This window comes from Podarcis muralis, chromosome 6 (genome assembly GCF_964188315.1).
Source record: "Podarcis muralis chromosome 6, rPodMur119.hap1.1, whole genome shotgun sequence".
NCBI classification, from domain to species: Eukaryota; Metazoa; Chordata; class Lepidosauria; order Squamata; family Lacertidae; genus Podarcis; species Podarcis muralis.
In genome coordinates this window covers 96,483,253-96,500,096 of record NC_135660.1, presented here as the reverse complement: position 1 = coordinate 96,500,096, position 16,844 = coordinate 96,483,253, and the positions used below count along the sequence as shown (strand labels likewise).

At 41.1% G+C, this 16,844-nt stretch overlaps 1 protein-coding gene across 4 annotated transcripts in view; it reads right to left on the bottom strand.

Moving 5' to 3' along the window:
- Nucleotides 1-16,844, bottom strand: part of PCLO (piccolo presynaptic cytomatrix protein) — a 217,583-nt gene that overhangs the window by 36,448 nt on the left and 164,291 nt on the right. For 3 of the 4 annotated variants that reach the window (XM_028728763.2, XM_028728764.2, XM_028728765.2), the window contains exons 11-18: nt 15,562-15,670; nt 14,661-14,728; nt 12,791-13,002; nt 10,482-10,532; nt 8,395-8,525; nt 6,703-6,729; nt 3,765-3,858; nt 517-588 (exon numbers count right to left, since the gene is read on the bottom strand). In XM_028728763.2, coding sequence (XP_028584596.2) covers nt 517-588; nt 3,765-3,858; nt 6,703-6,729; nt 8,395-8,525; nt 10,482-10,532; nt 12,791-13,002; nt 14,661-14,728; nt 15,562-15,670 — 764 coding nt within the window. Of the gene's footprint in view, nt 1-516; nt 589-3,764; nt 3,859-6,702; nt 6,730-8,394; nt 8,526-10,481; nt 10,533-12,790; nt 13,003-14,660; nt 14,729-15,561; nt 15,671-16,844 lie in introns of those variants that run through there. The other variant, XM_028728766.2, reaches the window with a different exon arrangement.

The window sequence follows — 16,844 nt, the reverse complement described above, 5'->3', positions numbered from 1 at the left end:
GGCAAGCAAGCTAACTACATCTCAGACCATTTACACACAAGTAACCCCTCACAACCATCACAGCACCCGAAGAGCTTTTCTCTTGGCGCAGCAGCCTCTGGAAGAGGAATGGTAGTTGCAACCATAGTTTGTCAATTAAACCAGGGTTAGTGCAAACCATGATTTGCAAAACCACATGAAACCATGGTTTGTTTACCAGCCAGTCACAGACCATAGTTTGCTAATTCAGACACCACACCACCATGCCATAGGTAAGCTTCCTTAACTATGGTTTATCATGATGCCTGAACTGAGTCAAGTCAGCATCAGTTCTCACAATGGCAGCATCTGGAGAAATGCCATAGCCATTGCTTGTTGGTTATATCTGTGATTTCCCACCTTTCTCCACAGAAACATGCATCCAAGGAACATCAGAATTACTCATCTGGATGAAAAATGCACCATATGAGTCTACTCTTAGTTGACTACTATGTCAGGCGAGGGAAGGCAGTGAAGCAAGAAATAAGGGATACTCACCTCGCCCAGGAAGTCGTTGGAGGACAATCTATCATAGTCCCAGACAGTAACTTCCAGGGTCTTCTTCTTTAGCTGCAGTTAATATCAAAAGATAATTAATTTCAATCCTCTTCATGAATCTGGCACCGAATCCATAAAGCATGCTTTGCTTGTTTCCATCTGCCGGCACCCCCCGTTCTTTTTCAATATGACAGCCAGGCAATTATTGTCCTCCCATCAACCTTGAACTCAGAAAATTCATTTCGGGTAAAGCTGAAAGTTGATATCAAGACAGATGAGCTCGGCCGAGGTTCTATGCAAGCTTGGAGGAGTTATTTTGCCCAGCTTGGCTGTGCTCCCAATACAAAGCCCACAGTGTGACTTTTAAAAAGTTGATAGCATCTATACGTCTTCCCTCAGTGCTCAGCACCAGTGAGTAGATTTTACTGTGTTCTGGGCAAAGTCAAAATGCATTGGTATTCACAGTGAGACATGGCTGAATAATTTCAAAGAGTGCTTTTCAGATCTTCTCCCTCCTCTTTTATCTTAGGTTTGAGGACAAGCATATCAACAGCTATTAAGCCTCAGAGTTTCCTCAGAAGGCTGAGCACATTCAAAGCGAACCTGCATAATACAGTATACGCCAAAAAGGTAGCAATTGGGATTCAGTCTTTGCACAAACACGGCTTCAACAAATGTCTCAGATGTTCCCATCCACATACACAACTATTCAATAGACTAAAGATGAGACATCTTGGACGCACCTAGTACCTCAAGCTATACCAGTTCAACCAAAATAATGGGTCCATGTAGCCAGCTGTTTGCCAAGAGGTAACTTAACATGTTGCACATGATATTTAGTGAACCAGCCATCACTAATGTGAAATGGTGAGGGAAACCGTACTACACTTTTGCCACCTGCCTAGAAATCTGCACAAACGGGGAAGTCTTGTAACATGGGCTATTCTGGCTGGAGCTAATAGAAGTCAGAGTCCAGCAATCTCTGGAGGGCCACAGGTCTCCCACTTCTGACCTATACCAAAAGTCTCTTTGAACAGTCCAAGGCACAAGAAGGGTCTGTAGCTGCCCAAACTCCAGATTGCCCCTCGTTCTGCCTGCTGGAGCAAGCCAGGTCCTAGTTTTATCCAACAGTAGGTGGGCACAGAGGGTGGGGAAAGAAACCAGGAGTTCAGGGGTGGTGACCCTCAAGTCTGGGAGCCAAATGTGACTCCTCAGACTTCTCTATCTGGCCCTTGGAAGTCTCTCCAGGCCACCCTCATCATTGGCCTGGCTCTGTACTCCAAGTGTTTCTGCCTGCTCAGATGTGTCCTTCAGCTCTGATAAGACCTCACCTTGGTCTGGATGGAGATGTAGAAAGCGTACTGTGGAAGAGAAACAACGCTGGTTGCAAAGAACACAGGATGGGGCAGAAATCGCTGCTTCCTTACATCCCTTATTCAGACCACAGATAGCAGCTCACATGACTTGATAATCCGCCACATCAAAATATAGAGAAGGCTACATTTGAACCCTTCTCCTTTAGTTTCCTACGTAGAAGGTTTGTTTGTTTGCTTTTGCTGTTGTGGGTATGGGTATGGAGAAGCATCCAGTCCTGTGAGCTGACACCTGCAGTCTGAAGTGGCAGGTACAGTCCAGCTGTAAGTTTATCACCTCAACAGAAATTAGATTGGCTTCAAATCCCAACTTTTGACATCTTCCTCCAACTAAAACCACACCATACACCCTTTAATCAAGAACTGTGGGTAAATTTCAGGGCTCTGAAGCAATTTAGAAAGTTTAAATTGTTTCTCTTTCTACTCATTAAGCCTCCATAGTTAAATAAATTTGTATATTACCAAACTTTCAGCACAGATGGCTTCATGAAATATGGAAAGTATCATGAGATCATTTACAAATTGGAACATGACCACTCATTAGAAGGCCATCTCAGTATTTTCTTTTTCATTACCTCTTGCAGGTAACACACCAGAACTAGAGCAGATGGCTCCAAAATAAAAAGTATGCTTGCTTTGTTTCACTAATTAGAATTTGCCCCCACTGATTAATCAGTAGAACCTTTGTTGACTAATCTAACCATTAAATTAATTAAAAACTTGGAGCCATAATACATTGACATTTTCCTCCACACAATAAGCTATTACTGAACCACTTATTAGGCACATTCACATTGTACTGGGTAGGACAGAAATCCAAGAAATCAACCTTTCACTTCTGTCATTGAACCATAACCACTGTCGGGTGCGAACCACTTTTACATGGTCTAGGGAAGGAGCTAAAACACCGGCATGGAAACAAAGTGCATTTTAAAATCAGAAATTGCGGGCCAATTGGCTTAACGTCTATTACAGGAAAACTGGTGGGGGAAAATGTTAGAGATAAAATTACCAAGCACGTAAGAACAAGTCTTGCTGAAGAAGCACCAGCATGGCTTCTGGAAGGCTAAGTCCTGTCTATTACATAACCTATAGCAGTTTTTTGCGAGTGTCAGCAAGTGTACAGATAGGAGATGATTCAGTTGACATTATGCACTTAGACTTTCAAAAAGCTTTTGACAGAGTATCTCACCAAAGACTCCTGGGTAAGCCTAGCAGTCACGGAATAGGAGGAGACATCCTATTGGGGATCAGTAACTAGCTCAGAAATAGGAAGCAGAGAGGAGCCTTCTGCCAATGGAGAGATGCAGAAAGCAGAATTTCCCAAGGTACCTGTGTTTTTTAACTTGATCATAAATGATTTAGCATTATGGGTGAGCAGTGAGGTAACAAAGTTTGTTGAGAGCATCTAATTGTTCAGAGAGCTTAAAACAAAATGAGATTTTGAAGAGCTCCAAATAAACCTCTTCAAAGGGAGTGAATGGGCAGTAAAATGAGAAATGCAATTCAATGTAAGTAAGTGTAAAGTGATGCACCTTGGGGGAAAGAATCTAAATTTCATTTACACACTCATAGGGTCTGAACTGCCAGTGGTTGGCAGTTTTCCCTTTATAGAGCTTTTCCCTTTATAGAGAGGCATGTTAGTGGCTAGCTATGCAAATAGATCTGAGATGAGGGTGGGGATAGCAGAAAAGGCTGGGATGCTTCTTTTAAGCAACGGAAATCAGGAAAGTTTATATGGTCAGGGGAGTCTGGCAGGCAAAGTTGAAATAGTTTAGTACAGACAGACTCTTGGAAGTGCAGGGCATCATTAGAGAACAGTCAGGAGCAGAATTAGACCCCACCTGCAGTGAGATATCTCTTACGGTCACATACCTGCTCCATGGATATATTTTTATAAATGACTGTCTGGTTCCATTCAGGATTCAAGCTTTTCTGCACATATTTAGTCCTCCTCTTGTTCTCGACACTGAAGTGGAACAAAGGAACAAAACATGTCATTACTTATACTTGTCTCCACCTGCTCCAAGGCAGAAACAATTTCAGTGCAACTGATAAAAATAAATAAACCAATCATTCAGGCTGGCACAGAATAATGCCAGTTGATCTGCTGTAAATGATAATCTTCTGCTGAACAATCTCCCAATTCAGTCTTTAAAATAAAACTTTTGAATTTACAGCCTCTCTACTAAGAAACCTCCCAACCTCTGTTGCCTGTGACTGACAACAACACAAATATCTTGGTTGCATTTACAAATTGCTCCTGTTTGTTTACAACAGCCTTTCTCATTGTAAGAGAAAATAGTGATGTATTGGTTTTCTTGAACAACTTCCTTGCGGCTATCAAGCTGAGATGGGTTTAATTCTCTGTATTATTTTCTCATCTTTAATCATAGGAGCGTCATCCCTAAAAAACATGAAAGGGAAGCTCTGATGCAAGCTCCATCCTGTTAATGATAGAAACACTAATTTAATATTGATCCTTTAAAGCAGGCTTCAAAGCTCCTTTTTCTATAGGGCATTTCAGAGGTTTTGCTGAGTTATTTGATTTACAATGTATTTTATTGTGTTGTGTTTTCTGAAGGCTGAGACTACAAAACCAACGGCATCCTTTTCCATCACAATATGATGGTTCCAGACCACATGCTGCATTTCACTATCACATAATCTAATCAGATAGCATTTTGAGGAAAGCTGAATGGTTACAGATCCACCACCTCACTGCCTCAGAATCACCATAGTCAGATTTTAAGAGAGATGCTACATATCTTTTGCAGAACTTCATTGTTTTCACACGACTGCCCTTTAAGATTTGTTGTTGTTTAGTTGTTTAGTCGTGTCTGAATCTTCGTGACCCCATGGACCAGAGCATGTCAGGCACTCCTGTCTTCCACTGCCTCCTGCAGTTTGGTCAAACTCATGCTGGTAGCTTCACGAACACTGTCCAACCATCTCGTCCTCTGTCGTCCCCTTCTCCTTATGCCCTCTGTCTTTCCCAACTTCAGGGTCTTTTCCAGGGACCTTCTCTTCTCATGAGGTGGCCAAAGTATTGGAGCCTCAGCTTCAGGATCTGTCCTTCCAGTGAGCACTCAGGGCTGATTTCCTTCAGAATGGATAGGTTTGATCTTCTTGGAGTCCATGGGACTCCCAAGAGTCTCCTCCAGCACCAGAATTCAAAAGCATCAATTCTTTGGCAATCAGCCTTCTTTATGGTCCAGCTCTCACTTTAAGATTAGCATTGGAAATATTTCATAGTTCTAAAGCTGACTTGTCTTCCTTCATTTGCCAAAAACAGTGAATTCTGATAAAACAGCTCTGCCCCAGAAATAGCATTCCCTTTAAGAGCATGTCATTATTGCACAGAGAGCAGAAAAAAGAAGCATTTGCAGTGGTATGCTGCTGGCACCACATCAGATTTATACGGTTGGCAATTGCAGCCAAATGGTGTCCCCAATGCAACCAGTGTCTGTTCAAATGTAGCATATGACATTACAACCACTATCAGCCTTAAAGAAGCATAATTTAATTAGCAGTGAGATGAATATATTGAAAGCAGGAACAAGGAAATATCAAGCAAATCCCAGAGAGAATTAAAAGCTATGTTTAAGGCACTGTACAATTTTAAAGTGAGAACTCCCCGCTAGGCAGACTTTTTACATCGGGTAACAAGTATATAATGGATTTCAGTGACTGATAATTAAAGAGAACTGTATGCATTGAACAATATTCATATCGGAAAAAGTGGGTTTAAGACGTGCTGCTCTCATTTCACCAAAAGCAAATGTCCATGAAAGCTAACAGAAAACCTCCCACAAGACTAGTAACATTTTTTACAGGTAGTTTTGCCCACCTCTAGACTGTCGTTGGATTTTCCCTACAGTAACATTTTGAGCAAATTCTGAGTTTTATTCTCAGGTGAAACATCTGGAGCGTGTCAAAAGAAGCCCCAAAAGTTTTGATAACTCTTTTTTTTTTGCAGGAAAAAAACCACACCAGGTGAATTCATAATTAACTATTTTTTCAGCATTCTCTCCTATAGAAATTTCAATAAAATACATATAAGACAAGTCCTCAGATCACTACTTCCTCACGTATCAAAAGAAGGGTCACTATCTCCAGTCCTTAAAATAGCAGTTAAACTACTGGTTCCTCTCCCCACCCACTGAACCATAAAGCTACTGGAACAATTGCTGGTTGATTGTTTCTATAGCAATTGTGAGTGTCAGGGAACTGACATCGGAGCGAGAGGCGAAGGGGAGGCTCCCAGATGATGCTGGCGAAGGACCCAGCAGAAGGGGGAGAAGCAGCTCAGGAGAGGGGGAAGGAAATCAGCGCAACACCAGGGATAAAAGGGAGCAGATGGGGGAAGCGGAGAGAGGGCTCCAGGACTCTTCACTGGACATCAGTGAGGAGAGCACAGGTCCCCCGCTACCCACACCCTCCCTGCGCAGAAGACTCCCGCGCAGTGAGAGGAGGAGGAGACTGGGAGTCAAACAGCTTTTATGTTGGAAGAGGTCTAAGAAACGCCCACTGACGGATTCTGCTAGCAACTGAGGCAGCCACCTTGAGATGGGCTGTGCAGTCAGAACGGTTTAACAAGGCAATTTAGCCTAGAGAGGAGGCAGTTTACGCACGAGTAACTCATACCCATTACAGTGAGTTATAGAAATTTAACCTGCACTAGACATGAGCAGCAAATGTCAGCTACTTCACAGGCCCCTGAAATTCTAGAAAACTATAGTTGTGTGCCCAGGATATTACGTATTTCATGCTTAGAATAATCAGAGAATCAGTGAATAATAATGTACTTTACCTTGCATTCTGGACTACCATGACTTGGCTGCAAGGCCCCAGGGCAATAATGTGTTGAAGAATGATGGGAACAAACAGGAAGTAGAAGAAGAGAGAACCAGGGGAGAGAAGATATTTAGAGCATTTTATGCAAACAAGAAATGATGGGTGTATATATTACGAGAAATAGAAACATTAACCACTCTAGGCAGTTTAACATGGAACAGTAATCAGAGATAGCTACTATCAGACTAGATGGTTCAGACATAAGGCTAAAGCACCATTGTAACATTAAATGGACAAGCAGGTACAATCCTTGGGCTCCCACTGTCCCTTTTCTCTTTCCTCTCTTTACACAAGAGTGGAGGAAGCTCAAGGCTTTAATTCCTGGTACAAATGGTAGATTCCAGTCATGTCTTAATATGGAGAACTGTAGATTGTTCAAACCATGAAGAGTTTACAAACCATAATATTAAACCATGGTTTGATCCTAGTTTGGATTAACTAACTATGGTTGGACGAGCCACAATGCACCATATTCAGACATAATGGGAAGCTGTGGTTTCCTGAAAACCACAAACAGAAGATCTAAACTTCCTTCCCTCAGAAGGAAGGGAGGGTACTGCTTAAGCCCAAGGTTTATTCTTGCTCGTCCTCATATGCTAAATCACAGTTTAACTTGATGTTTGAACGGGGCTGGTGAGTTCATTCAAATCATCTGGTAACACATTTGAGCATTTCTTCAGCTAGGGTATAATCATTAGTGACAACTAAATATGGAAGATAGATCTAGCATAAAATTTCTGAAATATTTGTTATGTCTTTTCCTTCACAGTCCTGACTATATTTAAATGCTTTCCAGTTTTCCAGCCATGTTCCCATGGGCTTCTCTAGGAGAAAATTAACATGCATACATGTAAAAGGCCCAGGTTCAATCCCTTGCAACTCCAGGTAATGTTGTTGTTTTTTAACATATTTTACCACCTGTAAGTGAGTTTCAGAGTGAGTTCTTTCCTTTTCGTTGATATGGATTTAAAGGGAGGTTTAGACCACATTCTGGTCCACTGAATGGGGTTCATCTCATAGCCTATGTTGTCCTCCCATTGTTTTTTGATTACATCTAGGGGATTTGTGGGATTTTGTAGTAGTATTTTTATATTGCGGATACCATCCCTTTGCCGTGTCCCTTTGTTGTTAGGAGGAGGTTGTCAAGGGCCTAGTTGCTGCTGATTTTACTACTGGATTGTTTAAGACGTCATGTAATTGGTGGTGTGTTAGTCAGGTAGTCTTCATTTAATTATTTGACAAGATTTATATATGCCTTAATCAACAAAAACCTCTAAGGGTTGGGAGAGACTCCTGCCCGTAATCTTGGAGAGCTGCTGTTGTGTACACAACACTGAGTCAGACGGACCAATGGTCACACTGAGCATAAGGCAGCTTTCTGAAAATATGAAATACTTTATTGTCACTTGTACAACTTGTATACAGTGAGATTACACCGTATACAAAAGATGAGCAAACTGTGGGTGAACAAGCTTTCCTAAAATACAATTTGCCCACCAGCCTTGTTGTAGTTTGCAGAGGGTGACAGTGAGGCCCACATGAAATGAGTGTTCAGATTAGTTGATAAGAAATGGATCTCTTGAAGGTCAACAATGGGAAACCTGTTGTGTTAACAGCTGTTAGTAGTTGAAATCACCTCTCCACTTACCCTCTTCCTGGCAGAAGATAAACTTTGACAAACGGGTCCGAATAGCCGTTGTTGTCACGGGGAACAAGGTTTCTTGCTTGAAGAATGTGAATTATCAAATTGCCAAGGTGCTTGTCATAGTTGATTTGAAGCTAAGCGTAACATTGGTTTGCCATTAATCATTTCCCAAATAATGTCATTTCAAAGTAACATCTATTACTACAGGTTACTTTTTAACATTCTCCAACACTAAAATTCAGTAATGCATCTTCATAGCTTTCCTAAATGAACCTCATAAGAAGTTTGTTTCAAGCAGATGATTTAATCTTCCTCTAAAGAGAAAGAGAATAGAAGCATATTTCCCTGAAAAGTTTCTAAAGCAGACAGTAATGTGTTTGTATGTGCAGCATTATTTTTTTTAAAAAAGATCCTTCTAAAATCTTAGAATTTTCTGGTAAATGTAAGCATTTGTCCATTTAAGGGCACTATGTCATATTGATCTATATTGTTTGTTTGTTCGTTTTTCTGTACTGAGAGTTTACCAAGCAGCTCTTTGCATCTCTAGAACTCCTAATCTTCTCTTCCTATATTTATTCTGCTTTCAAGAAGCTGAGAGTGGGGCAGAGATTTATTGGCGCTTAAGATACAGTAGTCATTTGCAAGTTGAAGGTTTCTGGTTTTTTTAAGCACTCCTGAATGAGTTAATTATATTTATATACCTCTTTGAACAGCTAAACGCAGGTCCATAGTGATTTACAGGACAATAAAATACAGAAATGCAATGTGCATGCCCTGTGGGATTTCTGACTTTGCTTCCTTTGACCAGCAAATTCCCCTGCCGAATCACAAACTGCTTTGGGACACCCCCTCTGTGCTCAAGGTGGTTTGCAGTCTGGCATGGGGTGGGCTGGTCTACAGCAGGAAGTAGTTGTGCAGTTATTTGGATCCCAGCCCCTAAAAATAATTGACCTGCTCCCATTGCAAATGCTTATAGCAAAATAACTATTGATTTGAACAACAGAAGAAGAATGCAACTATATCACTGGAAACAGGAAGAACAGGAGTTGTTTTGAGAGTGTCTCTTTTGTGAAGGTAGGTTCCTTCTGATTGTGGAAGGGGCTGAGATCCAGCGGGCACACTTCGATTTCCCCTGTAGTCCTCCCCACCACCTCCCACAATGTCCTGGAGCAACTTTGCTGGACGCACTGGGAGCTGTAGGAATAAGGAAGAGTCCCATGAGCGGAGTTCTGCTCACAGAACTCTGGATCAAAACCAGCAGGCGTCTATTCTTTTTCCATAACCTGACTATGGGTTACAGATAGGTAGCCGTGTTGGTCTGCCATAGTCAAAACAAAGAAAATTCCTTCCAGTAGCACCTTAAAGACCAAAAACTGTTGGTCTTTAAGGTGCTACTGGAAGGAATTTTCTTTGTTCTGACTATGGGTTGTATACAAGAGTGTTCCAGGTGATGGAAAGGAATCAGGAAGGAAGGAATTTTAGGGTGATTTGCCCTTTCCCCACAGCAGAGCTGCAAGAGGGGATATCCCTGGACATTGATTCCCTCCCCATTTTGTGGGTAGAAGTCTTACTGTCAGCTGAGCAATGTCATTGTATACAACCAGTGCTTTTTTCTAAAAAAAAATGTTTAGGGGTGCTCTCATTTTGACTCAAGAAAATCACCATTTTATAGTTCAAATTGGGAAAAATAAATACAGTAAATGGACAAAAGCCAAAGATTCACAAAATGTTTAGGGGTATGCGTACCCCCAGAAAAAAGCACTGCATACAACCCTATACTTTTAGTTTTGTATCATGGCACAGGAATAATGGAACTCCCGTCTGGAACATCCATACAGGAATTTGCATAAATGTGCCCTGTGCAGTTCCTCAAATTAAAATGGAATTCATAGCTCTTCCCTTCCTCAGGAAGCAGCAACTGGATTAATATTAGTCATCAGCATTTGCATTCCACACAACTGATTTTTTTAAATCTATTTTTAGCATTGATTTACAATTTGTGCAATGTTGGCAGTCTAAGAATCAAACAATGATAATTCTGTTCTATTATCCATTTATAGCATCCATAAATGCTAATATTAGATTGTTACCTGAATTTCTCCAGTAATTGGATGGGAACCAGACTTTGTACCTTCCGTGGGCTGCCATATTCAAAGAAAGAAGCACAGAAACACAGTTGTAAATCATTTCATTTTTAAATAGTATTTCTTGCTATGAATATTTATAGCATTACGATCATCATTCCTACCATTCTTACACCTCCATGATTAAGACTACTGACTTTGGTGGTACAAAAATTGTAACTGAAATGAAATTGACCACACAAGTTTGGAATGTGACACTTTACATGAGAATTTGACTTCTGTGGGCAAATGACATCACTGAAATGACACATGTCAAGATCAAAACAAACCCTAAATGTTAATACTGCTTAATCTCATATATAAAATAATCAGGCAGGAAGTTACTTTGCGTACACTGAAGAGCTTGGGGAGGCTAAACAGGATTTTTTTACTTTCCTCCTCATGTAACTTTTGAACAGTCCTTCAGATTCAATGCAGAGAATGTATGATTCTTTGAACCAAACTGAAGAAATGAGTTGTTTCCAGACAACACTTAGAAGCATCATTGACTACAAAGTTTAAAGAGTTTGCATAGCAGGGCATAAAAAGGCAGGTGGATTTATGTCCAGGCCTTTCATGTTATCATAACTTTGCCCATTCCAAACAGATTTTCAGTTGGTTCAAACTGTCCAAAAATAGGTTCTGTCATAAAGGTACCTGTGGTCTTCTTTCGTGTAACAAATCCCAATAACTTCTGGCTCGGACATCTCATTAGCAGATCATTTGATTTCATCAACAAAATGTGCAATCATTGTCATTTGTTCAACAAGACTAACACCAGGTGTGCAATTCAGAATAACCAAGTAGTATTTGGCTAAGTTTGCTTCTTTATAGCAACTACTAGAAGCTGTATCAGCTAATTTTGGATATCCTTTCCTAGGTAGTGAACCATTTTTTCCCCTTGATCTTTAGCTCTACACCAATATTCATTCATGATAGGATCAAAAAGGGCTAGATATTCCACAAACTTCAAAAAGAAGATGTCATTGTCAGCACTGTACAGGTTTTTTAGTTATACCATGGAAACCCAAGTTTTGCAAGCCAAGAACTCTGACCTAAGCAACCAAGCGTTCCAATATTTGTCACCAATATTGTTACTCTTGCCTAATTTCTGCTGGTAAATATCATCAAATGTTTTTCCTTTAGATAAGCACAATTCAAGTTCTTCTGCAGGTGGAAAAGAGCAACTAATCACTCTCAAAGGACATTTAAAATTAGACAACACGATTAGCCAGCAAATGATAAAAAAATAAGCAGGCTAACATGGGGTGTGGTCAGTATATTGCACCAAAAGGTCAACTCCTTTTTGTGCTGTGTAATTTGCTTTCTTTTGTTCAGTTCTTTAGACATTGAAGCTTTGTCAAAGTAATCTTACAGGACTCGCCAGAGGTGGCTGTCATTACCATGATGGCAAGCTTCTCTGCTAAGAACTGCTTTTTTGTTGTTGTAGAACTAAAGTAAAAGTAACTTAATCTGGATGGTAAAGTTCAGTCAAAGGTGACTATGGGGTGCAGCGCTCATCTCGCTTCAGGCCAAGGGGGCCAGTTTTTGTCCACAGAAAGCTTTCCGGGTCACGTGGCCAGCATGCCTAAACCGCTTCTGGTGCAAGGAGGACCTTGATGAGTGCCAAAGCGCATGGAAACGTCGTTTACCTTCCCACCGCAGTGGTACCTATTTATCTACTTGCACTGGTGTGCTTTTGAACTGCTAGGCTGTAGAACTATGGTAAGAGGACAGAATTTTAAAGCAAGAGGAAATCTAAATGAAACCACACCCAAGAGTTTTCTGCAGCAGACACAGGAATGCATTAAATTCTGCACATGCAGTCCTTTGAATCCCACTGAAGGCCCTCTTCATCTACTTGAAGTACAATCAATAGGAAACACAACCCTCAGAAAGTTTTTGAGTACTTCAATGTGAACTCTGAATAAATTTGGTGGGTCAAAGTGACAGCCTTGTTGTGATACTCAAAATCGAAATCGCAAGGAAACCCCAAACAGGCCCTATTAGTGATGACAGTGAGAAGATATGCTAGCTCAGTCAAAGCATTACACGGGTCTTAACTGAACATGTCAAAATGCCTCCCTTGCCATTCCAGACTGCCAGTGCCCCAAGCTGCTCAGATCGCAGCCAGAGTGAAACAGCCCCAGTACCCCTGTTGCTAACATGGGAACACGGGAATCTCTTCTTTAAGCTTCTTTATGGTCTCGATATGAAAATGCATATATCCACCTCTGCATTCATACACAAAAAAGCCAAAACAAATGAATTCATACCTTGCTACTGTGCCGTTTCTTGCTGACCGAAGGAGAACCAGGCTGACCAGGGCTAGGAACAGAACTCGAGTTGGCTGACGTAGTCCCAGAATGAGCATGGGAGCTCTTCTCCATTGCGGAGGAGGCCATCAAGGGAGCCTGTTGCAGGGAAACCTTTTGCAGCTCTGCAGCCAGTTGCTTTGGGTCCACCCCGGGCGACTTTGTTTTATCCACTGCAAGCAAATGTTTTTGTATTCATTTCTGCAACTCTCCCAGCTTGGGATGGAAGAATGGCAATTCATGCTAGTAACTTCCCCCGTTATTAGAGCACAAAGGGGAAGAAAACAGATAACCAAGATGAACAGTAACAAAACTTTGGAAAATAAACCAAATTGCGAAACTTCATAATCTCAGCCAGCTTTTCAATTAAGTCAGCATGTGTATGTGTTGTGGAGGGAACTTACTCAACTCTCCTGAACCTTTAGCTTTTCAAAATGTAAGTCTCTAGTTCTTTGACTCCTGTATATGAAAACGGGAAAACGGTATTGGACTTCAGTGTTTGGTAAGAAGTAGACTTGCTCCTGTCTGCGAGCCAATGAGTGCAACGGACAATTATTTTTGCATTTTTAAAATCACAATTAAGTTTTATTTTGTAAGACTGGGTCAAAAGAAGTGCAATAAATAACAGCCAATAAAAATGTATTTAGAAAATAGGGGGGGGGGGGAATCTCTTAAAGAACTGCAGGGAGAATTCGGCTTGGGCACCAGGCTTCCTCTCCGTCTTCATTATGCATTCTCCTGCACCTTTTGAAAAGCCAGTCCTAAGTGTTGGATATGTCTCATGGTGCTGCAGCTCATCTCCCTTGTGAATGTGGAAGCTCCCTTATGCTGAGTCAGATAACTGGTCCATCTAGCTCAGACCTGTCAACACTCTTGTAATTGGCTGTGGCTTCCCAGACCTATCCAGAGACACCAGTGATGAATGCAGGGACTCTGTACATTAACAGCATCATTTGGATTAGTATTCTTATTACTGGTTTATTAATCAACAAATGCATTTAAAACAAGAATAAAACCATATGAATTAGACTTGTGGAAAAGAGAGCATGTGCTCCACCACTGTATTGTGGACTTTCCATGCTCATTGGGGCTCTTTAGAGTCAAAGCGTTACACAACTGTAATAGACTGAATAATCTCAAGCAGTTTACTGATAGCAAAGGGTTTGCCAGTTCATACTGACATGCAGTGCCTTTTCCCGCTTTCCCACCCGCCCCTTGAACCATTCAGCATAAGCATTTAAGCTATGGATCTGCAAATCAGTTTCTTTCCCTTAAACCTGAGGATATTTGCATTTATTACAGTATTACCACAACCCCCAAAGGGCTAGAAGGTCTCTAGCCCATTTTTTGGTGTGATTTCTTGTGGGACATAATGATGACCAACTGTATGTGGGTCCCTTACTCCCTCGCCCCCAATTCTCTATATTAAGCTCAAATACTTAAATTGAAGACCGTCAGTTCTGATGTTTGCTCTAAAACCATTTGTTTGCCCATGTATCAAATGTATCAAAGGTTTAGTGAAATGAAATGGAAAAATATCAACACAGCCAATTTCAATTATCCAAAGAGCAATTTGTTATATCACTCCCAAACCAGAACTGAAAAAAGTTTTAAAAGTCGGTGCTGGTTGTGCCATCTTTGTATCAGCACCAGCAAACAAATAGCCCATTCTCTGCATATTTGACCAAAGTTGTCATCCACTGAGAAGAAATGGGACATAGTTGCTTCCATTTTTTGCTGCATATTCAAAGGTACTTGACCGTGTGTTCTAAATGTACCGGAATCACAATTGGTGGCCCGTGTCACTGAAAAGCAAATTGTTTTTACCTACCAGTCTTTCCTGGCTCAAGCAAATCCAGATGTTGTGGATTCTCGGCATCTGACATCATGTTGAGATCCCTAAAGGAAGCCATAAGAAGCCTGAGACAAAAGGAACCCTTGGCCCACCCTCACTGTGGCATTAGAGTAGATAAATGAGACATGGATAATGGCAGAAAGCAGCTCCCAAGCATGACCCCCTTTTTGGGCTGATACGTGTTTGTGACGCTATTCAAGTTGAAGAGCTGAGAAAAATGGCAGTTCTGGGGTGGATTTTTAAATGGAATAAATGCAGGTTTACACTGAAATACAACCACTTTCCACGATGTTCAGATGAGCTAGATGTATCATTTGTTCACCTAACATTGTCACAACACTTTCACTCACAATGAGCTTTGAAAACCAGCTATGTTTCATCTCCACAGCAGTCCTGTGCCTTATTCCTCCTTTCTTGCAACTCATTAGGCCTGAATCATAGCAACGTACTATGATGGTACTGAAATTTGAATGCAGAATCCCCTCTTGTTCTAATGCAGCACAAGCTCCCACTGCTCTTACAGCAAAGGATTATTTGTTTTCACCCTTACATTTAATCACTCACCCAAACTCATTTTGATTAACCTTTTCCAATCACAGAGAGAAATTCAACACACAGCCCCCCTGACCTGTTAACATCCATGGGAACTTGGCCATAAGTTTCAATAGGCTGTGGATGGTACCTGAAAGTCTATATTTACTCTTCAGTTTATAGTAAGGAACAAAGAAATTCTCCTCTAATATGTGCACCAAGCTTCTTTCCTTTTTAGATATAAACGGTGCACAAAGTGTTTCACGGGTTCCACCTTAACAATTGTGAATAGAAAAGCCATGAAAAGCCAAAAATAATGGAAACAGAAAGATGAGGAAAAACTCACAGTCTTACACATATTTCTGCTTCCCCACTCTGCTGACTGATGATACTCTGGACTTCTTCATATGTTTTGGCCGTCAAGGGAATGCCATTCCATTCCAGGACCTGCATCCCTAGGGGGGCAGAACAGGGGCAAACACAGTTGTGCCACGGTCTGGATTATAGCCAGTATCTTGAACATATATAAAGCGAAAGGCCCAAATAGCAGTTCAGTGTAAGTCAGTTTAACAAAACTTCAAAGCCTTTCCACCGCACACTGATAAAAGAACAGAAAGCAAAACCCAAGACCAACATGTCAAATTACCTGTGCAGGTTAACATAGAATGATCCAGTGGGGAAACCGTGGAGCATTTGTACCTGAACAAACAAATTGAACGGGAAAGGGAGGAGGAGAGAGGAAACTGGGAGATGGAAGCTGGCATTCTTTAAGCTGCATTCCTGACATGCCCTCCTTGGGAAGAACTCATTGAATGTAGAAAATTAGAATGTCATGGATAAAAAGAATAATCAGCTTAGCCTTCTCCCCAGTATGTTTTAAGGATTACAGCTAGATAATGAATGTGACAGACCCTCCAAGTGTCCCCATATTCCAGGGACATTCCTGATTTAGAGAAGCTGTCCCGGTTTCTGATTTGATCCCGGAATGTCCCGCTTTTCCTTAGGATGTCCCTATTTTCATTGGAGAAATGTTGGAGGGTATGGAGTTATCCGACCCCTGAGCCATCTGAAGGCAACCCTGTATAGGGAAGATTTCTTTTTAAAAAAAGGTTTAATGTTTTATTATGTTTTTGTATATGTCGGAAGCTGCCCAGAGTGGCTGGGGCAACCCAGTAAGATGTGTGGGGCTTAAATAGTAAAATTATCATAATAATAATAATAATAATAATAATAATAATAATAATAATAATAATTTATTATTTATACCCCACCCACCTGGCTGGGCCTCCCCAGTCACTCTGGGCAGCTCCCAACAAAATATTAAAATACAGTAATGCATCAAACATTAAAAGCTTCCCTAAACAAGGCTGCCTTCAGATGTCTTCTAAAAGTCTGGTAGTTGTTCTCTTTGACATCTGGTGGGAGGGTGTTCCACAGGGCAGGAATGGGACATCTCTATTTTCATCAGAGAAATGTTGGAGAGTATGATGTGAACTAGTTTGAATACCTGAAAGTGCTATACACATTTATATCATTATTCTTTGAAAAACTGCACTAAGGAATTGGGCTGCCTTATCTTATGCTTTGGACTTTGCCACAGTGATTGGCCACCTCTCCCCAATTTCTGTA